This window comes from Polypterus senegalus, chromosome 7 (genome assembly GCF_016835505.1).
Source record: "Polypterus senegalus isolate Bchr_013 chromosome 7, ASM1683550v1, whole genome shotgun sequence".
In the NCBI taxonomy this organism is placed as follows: domain Eukaryota; kingdom Metazoa; phylum Chordata; class Cladistia; order Polypteriformes; family Polypteridae; genus Polypterus; species Polypterus senegalus.
The window spans coordinates 124276645-124297707 of NC_053160.1; the positions used below are offsets into that span (position 1 = coordinate 124276645).

General features: G+C 37.3%; 1 protein-coding gene across 2 annotated transcripts in view; it reads left to right on the forward strand.

Moving 5' to 3' along the window:
- erap1b (endoplasmic reticulum aminopeptidase 1b) overlaps positions 1 to 21063 on the forward strand; it is a 126588-nt gene that overhangs the window by 19054 nt on the left and 86471 nt on the right. For both annotated transcript variants that reach the window (XM_039759249.1, XM_039759248.1), the window contains exons 4-5: positions 3410 to 3544; positions 6213 to 6333. In XM_039759249.1, the coding sequence (XP_039615183.1) occupies positions 3410 to 3544; positions 6213 to 6333 (256 nt within the window). The remainder of the gene's footprint in view (positions 1 to 3409; positions 3545 to 6212; positions 6334 to 21063) is intronic.

Here is a 21063-nt window from a genome sequence, read left to right on the forward strand (position 1 = left end):
TCTATAGTAAAAAGATTCACAAGAAACAAATTATTTTTGAGAGGCTTAGGAAGATGTTAGTAGACAGTATCCTCAAACCCTCATCCTCAGGCTGGGCCTTGCCAGTGATTCTAACCTTAAATATGATGCCAATTATTGCTTTTTCAATTATTATAGGGGTGAAAATGCTAAAATCTGTAATGTTCCTTACCCAATACCTCTTAGCTTAATTCCTCAAATGCCGCATGGTGCATTGGACAGCAAGTGGTTTCCGACGAGTTTGATCAGTTGCGATCAATGGTGCTTCTTCCCAGTCAATGTTGGCGGCATGGAAATCCTCTCGGCAGGTCACCCACCAGGTCTTAAAGGGTCACCCTTGTTTTCTTTTGGCAGTCTTGGGCGTTCAGTTTGTAGTGGTCCTTATGATATGGTGTTCCGGTAGCCTGAGCACATGACCTGCTAATCGTATTAGCTGCCTGGTGACAATTTTGTCAAGTGTTTAGAGCCCACTCCATTGCTGCACTTTGTTGTTGGTGACACGATTGTAGTATGTTCTGCCAAGTACAAAGTATTTGTCGTAGACATATGTGGTGGAAGACGTTAAGGCGCTTTTGTCACCCTCTGTGTTTCGCTAACTTATATAGCTGTCAGCACCATGATGCTATTGTAGAGTTGGACTTTTGGTGCACGTTTGAATGATGTCATTGACCAGATTCACTGCAGGCATTGGAATACTGCCAATGCTTGGCCGATCCATCAGCTGACATCTATGTCTGCACCACCATTTCCTGTGATGGTGCTACCCAGATAGGTGAACTCAGCCATTTCATCAATTTTTGCTTGTTGGACACTGATGTTCAGCTTGGTGATTTGATTTATTGTCATGACTTTCTTCTTCTTTTGAAGGCCCAGCTTTAATGGTTCATGTTTCAATCGTGTTGTTGCGTCTTAGGCCGGGTCTATACTTCACGCTACGCGACGCATGCTGCAGCGGATGCTCCTGCTACGCAAGCGTTTTACTGTTTATACTTGCACGCGTACTTTACGTAAATCTAGAGGAATCCAGTGCGAGATATTATCACTGTGAGAACAGGTTCGGCTTCTCTGTGTTGTGAATTGCCTGGAACACCCATTAAATTCCAATGACACCTTACCGCAATATCTCTGAAAAGGGTGTTTAATGATTAAATCCATTAATCCAGGGATGTGTCCATTCCAACAACCATTAGGCATGAGGCAGAAACAATCCCTATACGGGGTCTCAGCTCATTGCAAGGTGAATACAAGCACACACATACACTGGAGTCACTTTGGTGGCACCAAATCCCCAAATCTGCATATCTTTGGAAAGAAACCAGAGCACAGTGTGGAAACCCAGCAGGAAAACATGTAAACTCCTAACAGGGAATATCAGCAACGTGACTCCCTGCATGACAGCAGTGCTACCGCTCCACCACTGTGTCACCCCCATGTGTGTAATTATTAACAGTATTCATTATTTAAACAAAATTAACAGTTTATCTGTAAAATGTAACATACATACTTTAATGCATTTCATCATGAAAGTGATATCACGTATAAAGATTCTAAATTTGCAGAGAGTTGGAATATCATACATTTAATGTGTTCTGTGTGGTGATCTATTGCTGCTTGCCGCTGCTGTCAGGTCGAAAAAGCTTGCAGCAATTAAAAACTGGGATGACATTTATGACGGTCTGCTTTAATAATAAAGTAAACTACAAGGTTAAAGTGGACATTTTGAGATTAAAGCCAAAATTTCAACTTTAATCGCAAAATACAGGTTTTCACCATGTCCTTAAGTTTTTTTTCCTCTGTGGCTCAAATACAGTGCTGTACATATGTTGCTGTTGTGAAGTTGCAAAAAAAAGACGGCACAAAAGATAGGATGTGAGACTTTTAAAATGTATTGTGTCATTACGGTCGGGAATATGAGACAATTGAATATAAAAGCACCACAAATGCATCTGTATGTTGGCATTTTGCTTTACCACATAGAACCATGCATCAAACATCGAAGCGCACACATCGATCCCATAGGATCCGCATGGAGGCTTTCTGTCACATGTAGATAGTAAACAGAGACTCAGACTCGCGCATGCATCACGTTACTTTCTGAGGACCTGCTCAGAGGACGCGTCAAATGAACGCTGGGAACGCGTGGCAGCCATGATGTGTGCGCGTACATGTTCTAAGCGTGAAGTATAAATGAGCCCTTACAGGTCTGATTATGTTTCCATTATCAATACTGCTTTGTCGAGTAGGGTGTGTTCAGTCCATGGAATGCCTCCTTGTGTGCCATCCATCTCCCATCTTGTAACGAAATCTATGGCTAAGATGAACAGAATTGGTGACAGGATGCATCCTTGCCTTTTGCTGGTCTCAATGGCAAAATCATTGGTGAACCTGTCCTCGGTCTTGATGTAGCAAGAGGAGTTTTGATACAAATTGTGAAAGATCTTGATGAAACATTATAGAATTCCATAATGATGTAGGATTCACCACAACTAGTCACGGTGTGCGCTGTTTCTTAGGTATCTTGACAATCACACCTTTTTTCCAATCCATCGACACTGTCATCTCCTGCCAGCACTTGTTGCATAGCTTCGTCAAGGCCTCTTCCATGTTAGTGCCTCCATGTTTCAGCAGCTGTGCTGTAACTTGGTCTTATCCAGGGGCTTTTTTGTTCTTCAGGGCCTTCATCACTTTCTGTACCTCCATCACCATAATTTCATCCATATTCACCGCTAACTCTGGCATAGGCGGTATGTCATTTAAGTCGTACAGTTCTGTAGGTGATGATTGGGTGAGGGTCTCCTTGAAGTGTTCAATCCATTGAGCGTGTTGGGTTTGGGCCATTACCTGGTATTCCTTTCCCTGTTAGTTTGCATGTTATCTGATATAACCTTTTGCTGTTATTTTGGTTCTGCATCCTGCCATTCTAGTCAATATGTAAGCAATTATTTTGTTTCTGTGCTTCTGTTTGTATTAATCTGTATTTTAAAATAAATATAGTTTTCTTAATATAGGTTTAATAACTAGGAACCTCTTATCTATTGGAAAAGCTCTGGTAAAGGAATGTTTAATCAACTTTTGCAAAAACAAAGTTGATTATTAATTTATTGATTGATTAATATCAGTTCCATTCATTCCATCTTGTCCACAGCTGTAGCTTTCATATCCAGTTGTTGAACTGCGTGTTCTGGGTTTTCTATACTTATTCAGCTACTTTAGAAGACTGGATTGGCATACTGTAATTCCACTTTTATTACGCTGCTCCATATATGTTTAAAGGGTATATAGTTAAAGTATTTTCAGTTTCCTGTAAAACCTGTTAATATTTAGTTAAAAAAGAAATTATTTAACTAGTTACTGATTTAAACTCATCATCAATGTGTTTCTTTTTTTGTAGATTAAGTCCATAGAGCTGGGTGAAGGGCTCATAGAGGACCACTTTGATGTAACTGTAAAGATGAGCACTTACTTGGTTGCTTTTATTGTCTCTGATTTTGTGTCAGTCAGCAGGAAAACTGACCATGGAGTTAAGGTGAGAGAATCTTTCATAAATTTTAGCATGAAGACCTAATGGAGCTAAGAAAGTTGTTGGAGCTTTATAGTTCTACATTCACCCTCTCAATATTATGTGAATTGCACAATCATTTATGAATTAATCTTTTCCATAAGTAAGTTGTTTAATGACTGATATAATTACTTGGTGTTAAGGTACAAAATACAGAGGGTTTGGGAACCCCTATAAGTCCTGTAGACCCCATTAAAGCCAAAAAATCCAATATTGTGGGACATCTCTTAAAAAACATGCTCTGGTATTATAAATTAATAGAGAACAGAAAGCACTTTCCAAGCAGGACTGACAGGTGGCTATCTGAGATTACCCCAGGGGCTGAAAGGGACAAGATGAGAGTGTGGCAGCAGGCTGGACAGAGCTCTATAGCTGAGAACAGCCTAACTTAGTCATACCTTATTCCCAGGTAATATCAGTTTTGGAGGCTTTTCGCATGCCTGTTAAAATGGGAAAGTGAAATCATCAAACTCATTAGACTCTGATAGTATATTGTTGCTGTATATTGTTGTTCAATAAACATGCCCATTATTGGATTAAACCTGTACCAGTCCTACTGAATGAATTTCTATTCCCAACAGTCAGCAAAACTGCACAGGAGCTGTTGAAATACTGACATGCACTTAAAAAGTTGGTGGTCAAAACAGACCTGCCACGGTCTTTGACCGATGAAGTCTGAGTGCACATTTATCATGGAAATTATCCTTAAGTTATGCTGGCATGTTTTTTTGTTTATAGACTGCATATCTGTGACTAATGCAATTTGTCTATAGAAGATATGCATATCTGATGACATTCATTTTATATCTAATGTATTTTCCATAGTGCGAGAGTAAACCTTCAACCAGCGGGACTCCCTCAAATACCGCTGGGTATTTCTCACAATTTTTGGTATTTATAAAGAGTAATTTTCACTTCTGAACTACATACCTGTCTGCATGTCTATTGTATAGTAGAACAAACAGAAAGTAAAATAATCGTGATAAAGTGAACATGCCTTTTAAAGTTTCAGTATCCACCTTATTCTATCTAGGATATTGGGCAATGATATTTTATTTGAAAATCACATACACATTTCTAGCTTGAGCTTTTCCAGTCAAGAATACATGTTGCAGGTAGTGCTGAGATATAAAAAAAATCCAGAACTGACAGCTCTGTTAGTGACTTTCTCAGTTTTTTAATGAAAGAGATCTTGAACCAACATTGATTTGAACACAAGTTCTTCCACAGAAAAGCATATGAATTTGGAGCACCTTCTAATTGTGACCTGTTGCCAATAACTTGAAGAGAGGTACAGTCTCTCTAGCTGAAGGAACTTAATGTATTAAAAAGTCATCCAAAAAGCCATATATGTGTTCCTTAAAGAAATGGAGAGTCCTATTACAAAAAGAAAATATAAGTGGAAAAATGTTGCTTTATTCATTTCCAAATCTTGTGCTGTCCAGTAAAAGTGTGACTGCACAATCATTTTGTTCTTCTCTCTCCCTGCCTCAGAATGCTCAATTAATGAAGTGTTTTTTGTAGGTCCTTTACCTGTTATTTTGGATTGTTCGTTGACAGCTGAAAACTGTGTGACTCTAATATATGCATTGCTGCATCGATTTCAGCAGTTCAAAGCCACTGTATTCTCTAGGTCAGTTGGTGGCTGCGATTCTTACAGTCTGTGTAAAGCTATATTGCTTTATTTTTGATGACAATGGCGGAAGTGATCACAGTTAATTAATGCAAAATGACACAGACAAGGCACTAATAAGCTTCGATGTAGAGACTAATTTTTGTGATGTGTCACAAAGAAATTAATTGTAGAGGCACAGATATACCTCTTGACAGATCAGTTTTGAGGAACAAAATTGACTGATTTTTGGAGCGTTACTTTAAAGAAAGCCTATTAAAGCTATAGCCATATGTTTTATTCAGAGTTTTCTGTATTACAGCACAAAGCTCAAAGAAATAATAACTGCATCATTTATTTTTTAGCAAGACTGTAATTTCTATAGGTTATTTTCTAGTATAGGATCATACGAATTTCATTATGAATTTGAATTATACTGATGGATAGGGTCCCACTAGCCTGTCACAAATCAAAAGGGAGTCATATTAAGAAAACAGTTAAGAATCACTCATCTAATGCATTTAAAATAACAAGTATGCTTATCTAAATATTAAATTAGAAAAATGATGCCATTAGACTATTTAAATTTTTAATTATAATACATTAACTTATGTTTTCTTTTCACTAGGCTCTGGGTAAAAACTACTATTTGAATACTAATATAGACACAGAATATGAATGGTTTCAGTTTCATATGAAAATTTTGTTTTGAAAACTAATTCAGATAGTGTATTTAACTATTATTCCTGATGGTATGTAGCAATTCATAACAAAGTAGGAAAAATTTTATTTTAAATGACTAATCAGCATTTAAGGATGGCAGCTCAAGGAAACATAAAGAAAAACTTTTAAACAGATCCATTATATATCAGGTACTGTAATCAGAAATGGAATAAAAGTGATGGAAGGAGCATTTCAAAATATTACCAAGGATGGGTCTCTACTTAATGTACTCTGCTTAGTCATTCTCAAATTCAGAGTAACCTTATGGTACCTTCTACAGAGTCTGTCATCTTGTTACAGGTTTCCGTATACGCAAATCCAGAGAAAATAGATCAGGCATACTATGCCTTGGAAGCAGCAGTGAAACTTCTTGACTTTTATGAAGATTATTTTAATATTCCATACCCTCTTCCAAAACAAGGTAAACAAATATGTATTGTTAGCTGCCATTTTATTAATAAAAACATCATATGTTTTTCTAATATTTTTTAAAACTTCCATACCTTTCTCACAAATAATTGAAATGTTTAGTGAATATAAAGAACACAGAACCATTAATTTTGTTTCCTATGTGATGTTGTAGTTTAGTATTAGTCTGTAGTCTTCTAATATCATCATGTAAGTTAAAATTACTTGAATTTTCCATTTTGGCAGATGATGCACTTATCAGAGGACAATAATACTTGCTGTTTTCCTGATTTCTATTATTTAAAGAGGAAAAAAAAAAGTTATTTCCATTCTGGAAAAAAAAAGAATTATTCAGATGCAACATTTTGGGTATATAGCTTTCATCTGTTGTGTAAAAACAGTATTTTTTTCAGGATCTTTTAATCTTATTGTTGCCACAATGATTGGAATTAACAGCTGAATGGGTTCTGTACACATAGAATAATGCGCTGGCAAAGGTAACAAATGCATCTAACTCCTCAGTGTTATAAGTAATAAAGTGAAAGACAGCCTGCTACTGCTTGATGGAGCCAGTGCTGCATGAATGGTTAACGGTTACAGCTAGTTCAGCAGAAAACTTATCTTCTGTTTGTGATGTCCAAAATACCTGCGTTCCTTATTCCTTGTCACTGTATTATGCATTGTACTTCCAGGTGAGCTTTCATTGGTTTTCAGCTCTTGCGCACACAGAGCCCGTCCATGCGACTAAAGACAGTTGAGGAGTTAGTTGCTAGGTATGTCAGACTACACAATGGTTTTCATAGGACCACACTGCTGACTGTCTCCAATTTGCTTATATTATCTAATTAAATCTGACAAAAAATCATTTGAAAAGTTGTCTAATGTGACATGGCATTAAGTAAGACAACTGCCACCAATTATTCAAAGCTGATCTAAGCCCCAGTCTTTGGCCATGTTTCTCTTATACTGTATTTACTGTTTCTATTTGTCAGTCCCATTTTTTTATACTTATTTTACCTCCTTTGTAGACCATAGATATTGCCAAGCAATTTGCGACCATTGTGTCCTTTGGGAAAGCCTGATCACTGGTGGATTTTCTTCTTTTCTTCTACAAGTTGATTCATTTTATAACAGTTTCAGTACTGATGATCCTTGTATTCCTTTGCTTATGTTAAATAGTTAGTTTGAATGACACTTTCAGTTATTTTTATTCCTTTGTCAGATATAACTGTTTTTTTATGATTTTCTTATAATTAAAGGAATGTTTAATATATTAAATGTTTATGTCACAACAGTGTACATAAAGTATGTAACTTTAGATGTTTTTATTTTTTAATATAGCTAATCATTGACAAGGTGCTGTTTGTCTAAGATGATGATAAATGGTAAGGGCTTGCAGCCATTTCTGCAATCCAAGTTTAAAAAATATGATATGATGTGAGACCTAAAATTGACAAGGTGGTATCCTCTGTAATTCAGCGTACACCTTGAGCTAATCTAGGAACGACTGAAGAGATTAAACAAAGTAATATATGGCTGCACTGTTTTGGCTTAGAAGAGAGGGACACAGGTTTATGGCATATTGGGGCTCTTTCTGGAACAGATGGGACCTGAACAGTCATGAAGTGTTATACTTGAACCAGAATAGCACCAACATATTGAGGAGGTATACGAATAGATTAGTGGAGTGCTGTTTAAACTAAGAAATTCTTTAGGACATACCAGTTTAAACCTTCACTTAGATGAATGGGCAATAGTGTTAATAAAACTGATTAAGATAAGTTTGGAATTTTTAGCCCACTAGTATCAAGATGAAATTACATTTGTAATACATTAAAAAGAAGTATCTAGATAAAGCAAATGAGTTGGTGTTTTTTGTAGCTTCATTTAATAATGAAAACACCAATCGGAGAAACATGGCTAAATCTGAGAAATGTATATTATATATATAATATAGAAAGTGGAGTAAATAAAAAGTGGTGGAGTTTTGATAGTATATGTTACAAGAGAATTGCATTGTTTGTGTGTGGAATATTTAGTCACATTTTTACATTTGTTTTTGTCAGTTTTTTGTTCATGAGGATTTCATTTTTGACCTCAGTTTTTCATTAGTTCTTTTTTTAATTGTGTTATTTTTTTATGCCATTTTTTCCACACATTGTCACATTCCCTTTATTGGTCTCACTGGTTCTGGGTGCAGTGATGTCACAGATACTTTTACAATAAACATCTATTGTTTTTTTTTTTTAATCGGGCCAGGAGTTTTAACTGTTCCTCCCTAATTTTTGGAGGTGCTGGCTTAAACCTGCCCTCAGTTTCAGAGACACGTTTACTTTGTGTTTTTAGTCCCTTCTAGAAATTCAATAATCTTTGAAATGGATGCCTTTTTCAGGATATCATATAATTAGTGAGTATTTTTGGGTAAATTGCTAATATTGGGAATGTGTTATAGACACCCAACAATTGTTATATATTGTGACAGGCGGCCGGGGCCCATGCCTGGCCGGGATGCCCCTGCTGCATATGTTCAGGGGGAGCAGCCATGAGCTCCTCAGTACCTTCCCTGGGATGCTTGGTGGCAGCCTCCCTGGGTGATGATGGTGCCTCAGTTTCCTGCAGGGATCCATGGGAGATGGAGTTCTCCAAATCCCTGTGGGGATCTGGGGTGGCCGCCAGGGGGTGCTGCATGGATCCCGGAGCCAACCTGGACACCTCTACAGCCCCGCCCAGAAGTGCAGTTAGCAACAGATGATCAAGCACCTGGAGCACTTCTGGGTGGGCTATAAAAAAGACTTAGCATCCACCACTCAGGAGCCAGAATCGGGAGGAAGAGGACAAGGTTACCTAGGAGGAGTGGTGGTGCCAAGGTGGAGAGTTGTGTGTTTTGGAGTTAAGTGCTTTTGGGACTGTGTTGAGCTGTGGGACATGGGGAAAATGTGCCCCACGGCTGAAGAAGAAATAAAAGTCTTGTTTGGATTTTACATGTACCTCTGTGCTGGGTCGGGTGCTATATAGTGCCTTTATTACAATATATAATAATCTTTTCAGTAATTTTAACTAATCAAGTTTAAATAGAAATGTTATATTAATGAAGGACTTAGATCACCCTAATAATATTTAGGATAACCTTAAAAAATGAAGAGTATTTTATAGCTGTAATCAGTAACCTGCCTAGATTTATTATTCTGTAACAAACAGAACTGAATTCAGGCAGTATAATTGATTTGTCCTTTAGGTATTAGTGACCATATTTAGCAGTGTTTGGCAGAGTAGCTTTTCAGAAATGGAAGATGTTTAGGGCAAATTTTAAGTGGATGCAGTAAAGTCTAATAAAGATAAACTGGAACAAAGTTTTAAGTGTGAAGTAGGGGATTGGAAATTTCAAAATTTCACAATATGATTATAATGACTGAAATTATCTTGTTTTTCAGTATTATCTCTGTATTGTTAAAATGTGTTCATGAAAAAAAAAATACACATACTCATTCAACGAATTTTCTATTGAAACAAAACCTATACTGTTTTAATTTAAGACTGAAATTCACAGTTGAAACACACTATAAATAGACATCCATAAAACATAAATAAGTTAAATGAAAAGCATTTATTTTCAGTTGGCAGATTTTTAATCCATTCAGATATGCAACTGATAACATTCACAGACCACAAATGTAAACAAATCAAATAAGCATCATCAATTTACATATTTTCATACAGAAATAAAGTGCTTCTGACCTCATCTTTTGTATGTATTTAATTTCCTTCATTGTAAATTGAAATGTAAAAATTTCAACATATTTACTTTGTCTGATTGCATCTGTGACCCAATATCTTATATGTACTGTATTCTAGTTCTCTATTATAAATGGAAATGTAAAATGTCAACATATTTAGCATAGTTTAATCTGTGACCTGTTACAGGAGGCAATGTGTCCACTGGCACTGAACCATCTCTCTGATGGTATACTTGTTACTGGAATAAATAAAAGCTTCCAGGCAACCTTAGCAAGGTGTGGTAGCTTTGATGCATCACTCTTCTACCACATCAGTGGATACTATTTTGCTTGAGTAAATGGTGATGAAAGATAACTTAAATGCATGGGACTTGTAATCCAGGCAAAACTTAAATTCAGTTCTGTCTATACAGCTACTAATTACACATATGCCATTAAATTTTTGATTTTGATCATATGGTTGTTTCAATGCTGTTCTTCATCCAAAAGACCCTTTCACACAGAGTTTATCCCTACATCTCTGGTGATTAATTTACACATTCAGGATGGCCTGAAAGTGTTCATACAGTCACTTTGGTAAACTACCAATGCTATGGATTTATATCTGATAGAGCACCTACACTTTGTGGTTTTATATTTGCTTCTTCAGCAGTGCCTTTTCTCATTTTTAGTTGCTAACAATTCATTGTTTAATTGTTTATGGGTAACAAACACACACAAGTTTCAACTGAACCCTGAATATGGCTATAAAACAGCCAATACAATACTACTAATAGGGCTTGAGATTAAATTTTGAAATTACTACATGGTTCCTTCATTTACCTTTTTTGGTCTTCTCCTTGGTATTTTTCCTTCACCTTTCATTTCAAATACCTTTTTGGCATATCTTATTTCACTCATTTTTTATTATATGTCCATACCACTGTAGCTGTTTTATTTCTATTGGTACAAGTAGTTGTATTTCCAGTTCTTCACAGATTATTCTTTTTCTTACCTTGTCTGTTTTTGTTTTACCTATGACTCATCTTAATTACTTAACTTTAACTTCTGTTATTTTAGATTTATCCAGTAGCATATGATATTATTGGTATATATATATATATATATATATATATATATATATATATATATATATATATATATATATATACTACTCAAAAGAATTAAAGGAACACTTTTTAATCAGAGTATAGCATAAAGTCAATGAAACTTATGGGATATTAATCTAGTCAGTTAAGTAGCAGAGGGGGTTGTTAATCAGTTTCAGTTGCTGTGGTGTTAATGAAATTAACAACAGATGCACTAAAGGGGCAAAAATGAGATGACCCCCAAAACAGTAATGGTTTAACAGGTGGAGGCCACTAACATTTTTGCCTCCTCATCTTTTCTGACTGTTACTTCACTAGTTTTGCATTTGGCTACAGTCAGTGTCACTACTGGTAGCATGAGGCGATACCTGGACCCTACAGAGGTTGCACAGGTAGTCCAACTTCTCCAGGATGGCACATCAATACGTGTCATTGCCAGAAGGTTTGCTGTGTCTCCCTGCACAGTCTCCAGGGCATGGAGGAGATTGTAGGAGACAAGCAGTTACTCTATGAGAGCTGGAGAGGGCCATAGAAGGTCCATAACCCATCAGCAGGACCAGTATCTGCTCCTTTGGGCAAGGAGGAACAGGATGAGCACTGCCAGAGCCCTACAAAATGACCTCCAGCAGGCCACTGGTGTGAATGTCTCTGACCAAACAACCAGAAAGACTTCATGAGGGTGACCCAAGGGCCCCATGTCCTCTAATGGGCCTTGAGCTCACTGCCCAGCAGCATGCAGCTCGATTGACATTCGCCATAGAATACCAGAATTGGCAGATGCACCACTGGTGCCCTGTGCTTTTTACAGATGAGAGCAGGTTCACCCTGAGCACGTGACAGAAGTGAAAGGGTCTGGAGAAGCCATGGAGAACATTATGCTGCCTGTAACATCATTCAGCATGAGCAGTTTGGTGGTGGGTTAATGATTGTCTGGGGAGGCATATCCATGGAGGGTCACACAGACCGCTACAGGCTTGACAAAGGCACCTTGGCTGCCATTAGGTATCAGGATGAAATCCTTGGACCCATTGTCAGACCCTATGCTGGTACAGTTGCTCTTGGTGCACGACAATTCCTGGCCTCATGTGGTGAGAGTATGCAGGCAGTTCCTGGAGGATGAAGGAATTGATACCATTGACTGGCCACCACACTTTCCTGACCTAAATCCAATAGAACACCTCTGGGACATTATGTTTTGGTCCATCTAATGCCACCAGGTTGCACCTCAGACTGTCCAGGATGCCCTGGTCCAGATCTGGGAGGAGATCCCCCATAACACCATCTGTTATCTCATTAGAAGCATGCACCGATGTTGTCAGGCATGTATACAAGAACACAGGGGCCATACAAACTGCTGCGTACAATTTTGAGTTGCTGCAATTAAATTTTGGCAAAATGGACTAGCCTGCACATAATTTTTCACTTTGATTTTTGGGGCGTCTTTGAATTCAGGGCTCTGTAGGTTGATCATTTTCATTTCCATCAAATGATGTGGCATCCTTTCGTTCCTAACACATTACCCAGTCTATATCAGTATAGATATCCAGGAGGATTTCTTTTTCCCATTGAGATCTGATGTGTTTTCAAAGTGTTCCTTTAATTTTTTTGAGCAGTTTATATATATGTATATATATATCTATACTAATAAAAGGCAAAGCCCTCACTCACTCACTCACTCACTGACTCATCACTAATTCTCCAACTTCCCGTGTGGGTGGAAGGCTGAAATTTGGCAGGTTCATTCCTTACAAAAGTTGGGCAGGTTTCATTTCGAAATTCTATGCGTAATGGTCATAACTGGAAGCTGTTTTTCTCCATTTACTGTAATGGAGATGAGCTTGAACGCCGTGGGGCGGAGTTTCGTGTGACATCATCACGCCTCCCACGTAATCACGCAGTACATAGAAAACCAGGAAGACCTCCAAAAAGTGCTGAAGAAAACATGCATTATATAATTGAGAAGGCAGCGAAACAATAAGAAGCGAGCGAGTGACATATGCAACCATATTCATGAGTTCTGCTACTTCGGAAACAAAGCACGATGTAAACCTACACTTTAAATTAAGTTCATAGACAGGCTGCCGCTGGCGTTTGTAATTTAGTGCCTGCCCATATAAGGCCGTCCGTCAGCGGCAATCGAATAGCAAACTCCCACTAAATATTCACGGGTGAAGGTCTCTGCTTATGCAGAGGAAGATGAGATGGTCAGGGTGGTGTTTGGCACAAACTCAGCGAAACTGCGAGAGAAAGTTTTAAGTGCCTGGACTAAGGTAACATTAAATACAGCCATGGACATAGCACGAGATGGCACCAGCACAGCTTGGAACCTTCGATGCATGTACACCGAGCGGCTCACGTGAACTGACGCAGTGCACAGATAAAAAGCAACAGTTCCAAAGAGCTGAACAAAACCAATTACACAATTGAAAAGGCAGCAAAAATATGAAGCGCCTGATACATACAAGCATATTCATAAATCCAGATACTGCGGAAACAAAGCACACGGTGGAAAAAGTCAATGTCCCGCTAAAGGAAGACAGTGTAAAAAAACCCGTGCATGCAGTGTGTCAGGTCTCAGATAAAGAAGAAGACGAGCTGTTTATTGATGCAGTAAGAAACGAATCGATGAATGAAACCTGTCATCTTTACAACGATTGACAAACACGGAATGTAACTTGAACACAACACATCCTACAAATACGAACCTGATTGAAAGAAATAATGATAATCAAATCCTTGATGACAGCAACACTCAGTAACACTCACAAAACAAATACTGTATATTGACAGTCATGTTACGTTATTTTTAAAATGTTCCCTTTTCTTTTCTAGCTTTTTAACACACTACTTCTCGCTGCGATGCGGGTATATATATATGTATATATATATCCCGATCTACATACTCGAATAATGGATACTTTATTCGCCATCAATGATTGTTTTGGTAAAGCCATACTCAGTGTATTCATTAGATGAACGGTAAAAAAGTAAGAGCGAGGGGAGGATGACTTATTGAGGCATGCAGGCTGTAGTGCGCGTCAACTCTATCTGAATTGCGCGATCACATTTGAAAAAATATATCTTTTCAAGTTCTATTTAGTCCATATGTGTCAAACTCAAGAGATCATTTTATATACTGTATTATTGTTATTAATGGCCCGGGTATATGAAGTGCTGGTAACACAATAAACTACAGATCCCATAATGCAGCGCTTCAGCTGCCTTACCGCGTTAATCAAGTCTAGCTTATGATGCTGCAGGTTATTGTGAAGCTAGCTCACACGATGCTGAAGAGAAAAGTTAATTCTGAAAATAGAGCCTTTAAAAACCGATGGGAGGCTGAGTCTATGTTTACTGAACCCGTGTGTCTCATTTGTGGAGCTAATGTGGCTGTAATTACAGAATTTAATCTAAGACAGCACTATGAGACAAAACATCAGGGAGTTCTGTGTTGTGGAGATTCTCAGGATGGATTGCCGGTGCTCATCAGTGAGGCTGAAAGACCTGAATGCAATGCAGAAGATACAGAAAGCAGAAGAATTAAATAAGAATCTGACACTTCAGCGGACGTTTTTACCCGTGCACAATCACAAAGTGATTTCAAGTGAAGCTGCTTTTATGGGAGACACAAATGCACCAGTGCAACTTGCCCCACTTTCCCTGTTGCCAAGTAATGTTAAACCAAGTCGTCACTACGGTGTTCCCAAATCGCACTTTGCTGATAAACTGAGCGCACTGAGTTTGCACGGCGCTTTGGTGACTTTGAAGAACAAAAAAAGTCCGTCTACATGCGGCTCGAACCTTGTGCATGTTTGGTAGCACATATCTGTGTGAGAAGCTCTTCTCAGTGATAAAGACTAACAAAACAGCACACAGGAGTCGCCTCACTGATGAGCACCTGCAATCCATCCTGAGAATCTCCACAACACAGAACCTCACACCAAACAGAAACGAACCTGTTGCCAAAAAAAGATGCCAGGCGTCCAGCTCTAAAATGACATATGAGCAAAGACAACTGAATGATTTGATTTGTTATTGCTGAAAGGAACACATTTTATTTATATTTCCAGGTTTTGTTATGCAGCATGTTCATATTTGAATTTGTATAATTTTGACAGGATATATTTTTATGGAGAGCAAAATCTTTTGGGATATTTAAAATCTAAGTTTATTTTTATATAAAATTACATAAGAGTAAAGAAATTTGAATGTTTGTTCTTTTAACTTTTACTTTATTTCTAACTTGTATAATTTAGACAGGATATATTTTTATGGAGAGCAAAATATTATACGTTATTTAAGGTTTGAGTTTATTCACGAATAATATTCCTGTCTGTTTTTACCATTCCTACCAAAGATATTTCTGTCGACTAAATAAAAATTCCTTCTATTTAAAATTTAAATAGAACTTGAACAAATACGATAGTTCATAATATCCACGCAGACTTGCGTAAGAGCAGGAGTTATCCGTTTTAACAAGCAGCGTATTGCACTGATACTGAAATAGCTGTGTGTGTATATATGTAGATATGTATGTATATGTATATATATATATGTTTATATATGTGTGTGTGTATATATATGTGTATATGTATAGATATGTATATATATATATGTTTATGTGTGTGTGTGTAAATATATATATATTTATATATATATATATATATATATATATATATATATATATATATATATACATATAACACTCATCACTCACAACAGTGACAAAACAATTACATTGACAATCATGTTACGCTTATTTTCAAAATGTATCCTTTTCTTTTCATTGCTTCTTTAACACACTACTTCTCGCTGCGCGGTATTTTGCTAGTGTATATATATATATATACTAGCAAAATACCAGCGCCGCAGCAGAAGTGTGTGTTGAAAGCAATGAAAAGAAAAGGAAATATTTTGAAAATAACGTAACCTGATTGTCAATGTAATTGTTTTGTCACTGTTGTGAGTGATGAGTGTTGTTGTCATATATATATATATATATATATATATTTACACACACACACATAAACATATATATATATACTACATATATACACACACATACATACATACACACACATATATACACACAAATACATATATATATATAAATACATACATACATACATACACACAGACATATATAAACATATATATACATATACATATATACACACACAGCTATTTCGTATCAGTGCAATACGCTGTTTGTTAAAACGGTTGACTCCTGCTCTTACGTGCAATAACAAATCAAATCATTCAGTTGTCTTTGCTCATATGTCATTTTAGAGCTGGACGCCTGGCATCTTTTTTTGGCCACAAGTTCGTTTCTGTTTGGTGTGAGGTTCTGTGTTGTGGAGATTCTCAGGATGGATTGCAGGTGCTCATCAGTGAGGCGACTCCTGTGTGCTGTTTTGTTAGTCTTTATCACTGAGAAGAGCTTCTCACACAGATATGTGCTACCAAACATGCACAAGGTTCGAGCCGCATGTAGACGGACTTTTTGTTCTTCAAAGTCACCAAAGCGCCGCAAACTCAGTGCGCGATATAACTAGCTGTGGGTGCCTCGCAAGGCAGCTGAAGCGCTGCATTATGGGATCTGTAGTTTATTGTGTTACCAGCGCCATATACCCGGCCTTTAATAACAATAATACAGTATATAAAATGATCTCGGTTCGGATATAATTACGCGCCGGATGTGGCCGCAGCCCTTGAGTTTGACACATATGGACTAAATAGAACTTGAAAAGATATATTTTTTCAAATGTGATCGCGCAATTCAGATAGAGTTGACGCAAGACTACAGCCTGCATGCCTCAATGAGTCATCCTCCCTCGCTCTTACTTTTTACCGTTCATCTAATGAATACACTGAGTATGGCTTTACCAAAACAATCATTGATGGCTTAATAAAGTATCCATTATTAGAGTATGTAGATCGATATATATATACATATATATATACCAGACGTATCATGCGGAGAAGTAGTGTGTTAAAAAGCTAGAAAAGAAAAGGGAACATTTTAAAAATAACGTAACATGACTGTCAATATACAGTATTTGTTTTGTGAGTGTTACTGAGTGTTGCTGTCATCAAGGATTTGATTATCATTATTTCTTTCAATCAGGTTCGTATTTGTAGGATGTGTTGTGTTCAAGTTACATTCCGTGGTTTGTCAATCGCTGTAAAGATGACAGGTTTCATTCATCGATTCGCTTCTTACTGCATCAATAAACAGCTCGTCTTCTTCTTTATCTGAGACCTGACACACTGCATGCACGGGTTTTTTACACTGTCTTCCTTTAGCGGGACATTGACTTTTTCCACCGTGTGCTTTGTTTCCACAGTAGCTGCATTTATGAATATGCTTATCAGACGCTTCATATTTTTGCTGCCTTTTCAATTGTGTAATTCGGTTTTGTTCAGCGCTTTGGAACTGTTGCTTTTATCTGTGCACCGCGCCAGTTCACGGAGCCACTCGTGTACATGCATCGAAGGTTCCCAGCTGTGCTGGTGCCATCTCGCATATGTCCATAGCTTTATTTAATGTTACCTTAGTCCTGGCACTTAAAACTTTCTCTCAAGCAGTTTCGCTGAGTTTGTGTCAAACACCACCCTGACCATCTCATCTTCCTCTCCATAAGCACAGTCCTTCACCCGTGAATATTTACCCGCGGCAGTTTGCTATTGGATTGCCGCTGACGGACGGCCTTATATGGGCAGGCACTAAATTACAAACGCCAGCGCAGCCTGTCTATGAACTTAATTTAAAGTGTAGGTTTACATCGTGGCTTTTGTTTCCAAGTAGCAGAACTCATGAATATGGTTGTATATGTCACTCGCCGCTTCTTATTGTTTCGCTGCCTTCTCAATTATATAATGCATGTTTTCTTCAGCGCTTTTTGAGGTCTTCCTGGTTTTCTATGTACTGCGTGATTACGGGAGGCGGATGATGTCACTAAACTCCGCTTCCACGCGCTGAAGCTCATCTCCATTACAGTAAATGGAGAAAAACTGCTTCCAGTTATGACCATTGCCGTAGAATTTCGATATAAAACCTGCCCAACTTTTGTAAGGAAGCTGTAAGGAATGAACCTGCCAAATTTCAGCCTTCCACCCACACGGAAGTTGGAGAATTAGTGATGAGTCAGTGAGTGAGTGGAGTGAGGGCTTTGCCTTTTATTAGTATATATATATATATATATATATATATATATATATATATATATATATATATATATATATATATAAACTGCTCAAAAAAATTAAAGGAACACTTTGAAAACACATTAGATCTCAATGGTAAAAGAAATTCTCCTGGATATCTATACTGATATAGACTGGGTAATGTGTTAGGAACGAAAGGATGCCACGTTGTTTGATGGAAATGAAAATGATCAACCTACAGAGCCCTGAATTCAAAGACGCCCCAAAAATCAGAGTGACAAAATGATGTGTCAGGCTAGTCCATTTTGCCAAAATTGAATTGCAGCAACTCAAAATTGTACGCAGCACTTTGTATGGCCCCTGTGTTCTTGTATACATGCCTGACAACATCGGTGCATGCTTCTAATGAGATGACAGATGGTGTTGTGGGGATCTCCTCCCTGATCTGACCAGGGCATCACTGAGCCCTGGACAGTCTGAGGTGCAACCTGGTGGCATTGGATGGACCAAAACATAATGTCCCAGAGGTGTTCTATTGGATTTAGGTCCCGGAAATTTGGAAGGCCATGACCAGTGGTCGCAAAGGCAAAAAATTGGGGAAAAAAGTTTAAAAAATCCGTTTTAAAAAAAGCCCGGTAAAAAAACCCGGGTGAAAAAAAAAAAAGGTGTGTCAGGTCTCAGATAAAGAAGAAGACGAGCTGTTTATTGATGCAGTAAGAAACGAATCGATGAATGAAACCTGTCATCTTTACAACGATTGACAAACACGGAATGTAACTTGAACACAACACATCCTACAAATACGAACCTGATTGAAAGAAATAATGATAATCAAATCCTTGATGACAGCAACACTCAGTAACACTCACAAAACAAATACTGTATATTGACAGTCATGTTACGCTATTTTTAAAATGTTCCCTTTTCTTTTCTAGCTTTTTAACACTACTTCTCGCTCATATGGGTATATATATATGTATATATATATCCCGATCTACATACTCGAATAATGGATACTTTATTCGCCATCAATGATTGTTTTGGTAAAGCCATACTCAGTGTATTCATTAGATGAACGGTAAAAAGTAAGAGCGAGGGAGGATGACTTATTGAGGCATGCAGGCTGTAGTCGGCGCCAACTCTATCTGAATTGCTTGATCACATTTGAAAAAATATATCTTTTCAAGTTCTATTTAGTCCATATGTGTCAAACTCAAGAGATCATTTTATATACTGTATTATTGTTATTAATGGCCCGGGTATATGAAGTGCTGGTAACACAATAAACTACAGATCCCATAATGCAGCGCTTCAGCTGCCTTACCGCGTTAATCAAGTCTAGCTTATGATGCTGCAGGTTATTGTGAAGCTAGCTCACACGATGCTGAAGAGAAAAGTTAATTCTGAAAATAGAGCCTTTAAAAACCGATGGGAGGCTGAGTATATGTTTACTGAACCGTGTGTCTCATTTGTGGAGCTAATGTGGCTGTAATTACAGAATTTAATCTAAGACAGCACTATGAGACAAAACATCAGGGAGTTCTGTGTTGTGGAGATTCTCAGGATGGATTGCAGGTGCTCATCAGTGAGGCTGAAAGACCTGAATGCAATGCAGAAGATACAGAAAGCAGAAGAATTAAATAAGAATCTGACACTTCAGCGACGCTTTACCTGCACAATCACAAAGTGATTTCAAGTGAAGCTGCTTTTATGGGAGACACAAATGCACCAGTGCAACTTGCCCCACTTTCCCTGTTGCCAAGTAATGTTAAACCAAGTCGTCACTACGGTGTTCCCAAATACGACTTTGCTGATAAACTGAGCACTGAGTTTGCACGGGCGCTTTGGTGACTTTGAAGAACAAAAAGTCCGCCATACATGCGTCCGAACCTTGTGCATGTTTGGTAGCACATATCTGTGTGAGAAGCTCTTCTCAGTGATAAAGACTAACAAAACAGCACACAGGAGTCGCCTCACTGATGAGCACCTGCAATCCATCCTGAGAATCTCCACAACACAGAACCTCACACCAAACAGAAACGAACCTGTTGCCAAAAAAGATGCCAGGCGTCCAGCTCTAAATGACATATGAGCAAAGACAACTGAATGATTTGATTTGTTATTGCTGAAAGGAACACATTTTATTTATATTTCCAGGTTTTGTTATGCAGCATGTTCATATTTGAATTTGTATAATTTTGACAGGATATATTTTTATGGAGAGCAAAATCTTTTGGGATATTTAAAATCTAAGTTTATTTTTTATATAAAATTACATAAGAGTAAAGAAATTTGAATGTTTGTTCTTTTTTAACGTTTACTTTATTTCTAACTTGTATAATTTAGACAGGATATATTTTTATGGAGAGCAAAATATTATCGTTATTTAAGGTTTGAGTTTATTCACGAATAATATTCCTGTCTGTTTTACCATTCCTACCAAAGATATTTCTGTCGACTAAATAAAAATTCCTTCTATTTAAAATTTAAATAGAACTTGAACAAATACTGATAGTTCATAATATCCCTACGCAGACTTTATGTAAGAGCAGGAGTTATCCGTTTTAACAAGCAGCGTATTGCACTGATCTGAAATAGCTGTGTGTGTATATATGTAGATATGTATGTATATATATATATATATATGTTTATATATGTGTGTGTATGTATATATATATATGTATTTGTGTGTATATATGTGTGTGTGTATATATATATATTTATATATATATATATATATATATATATATATAT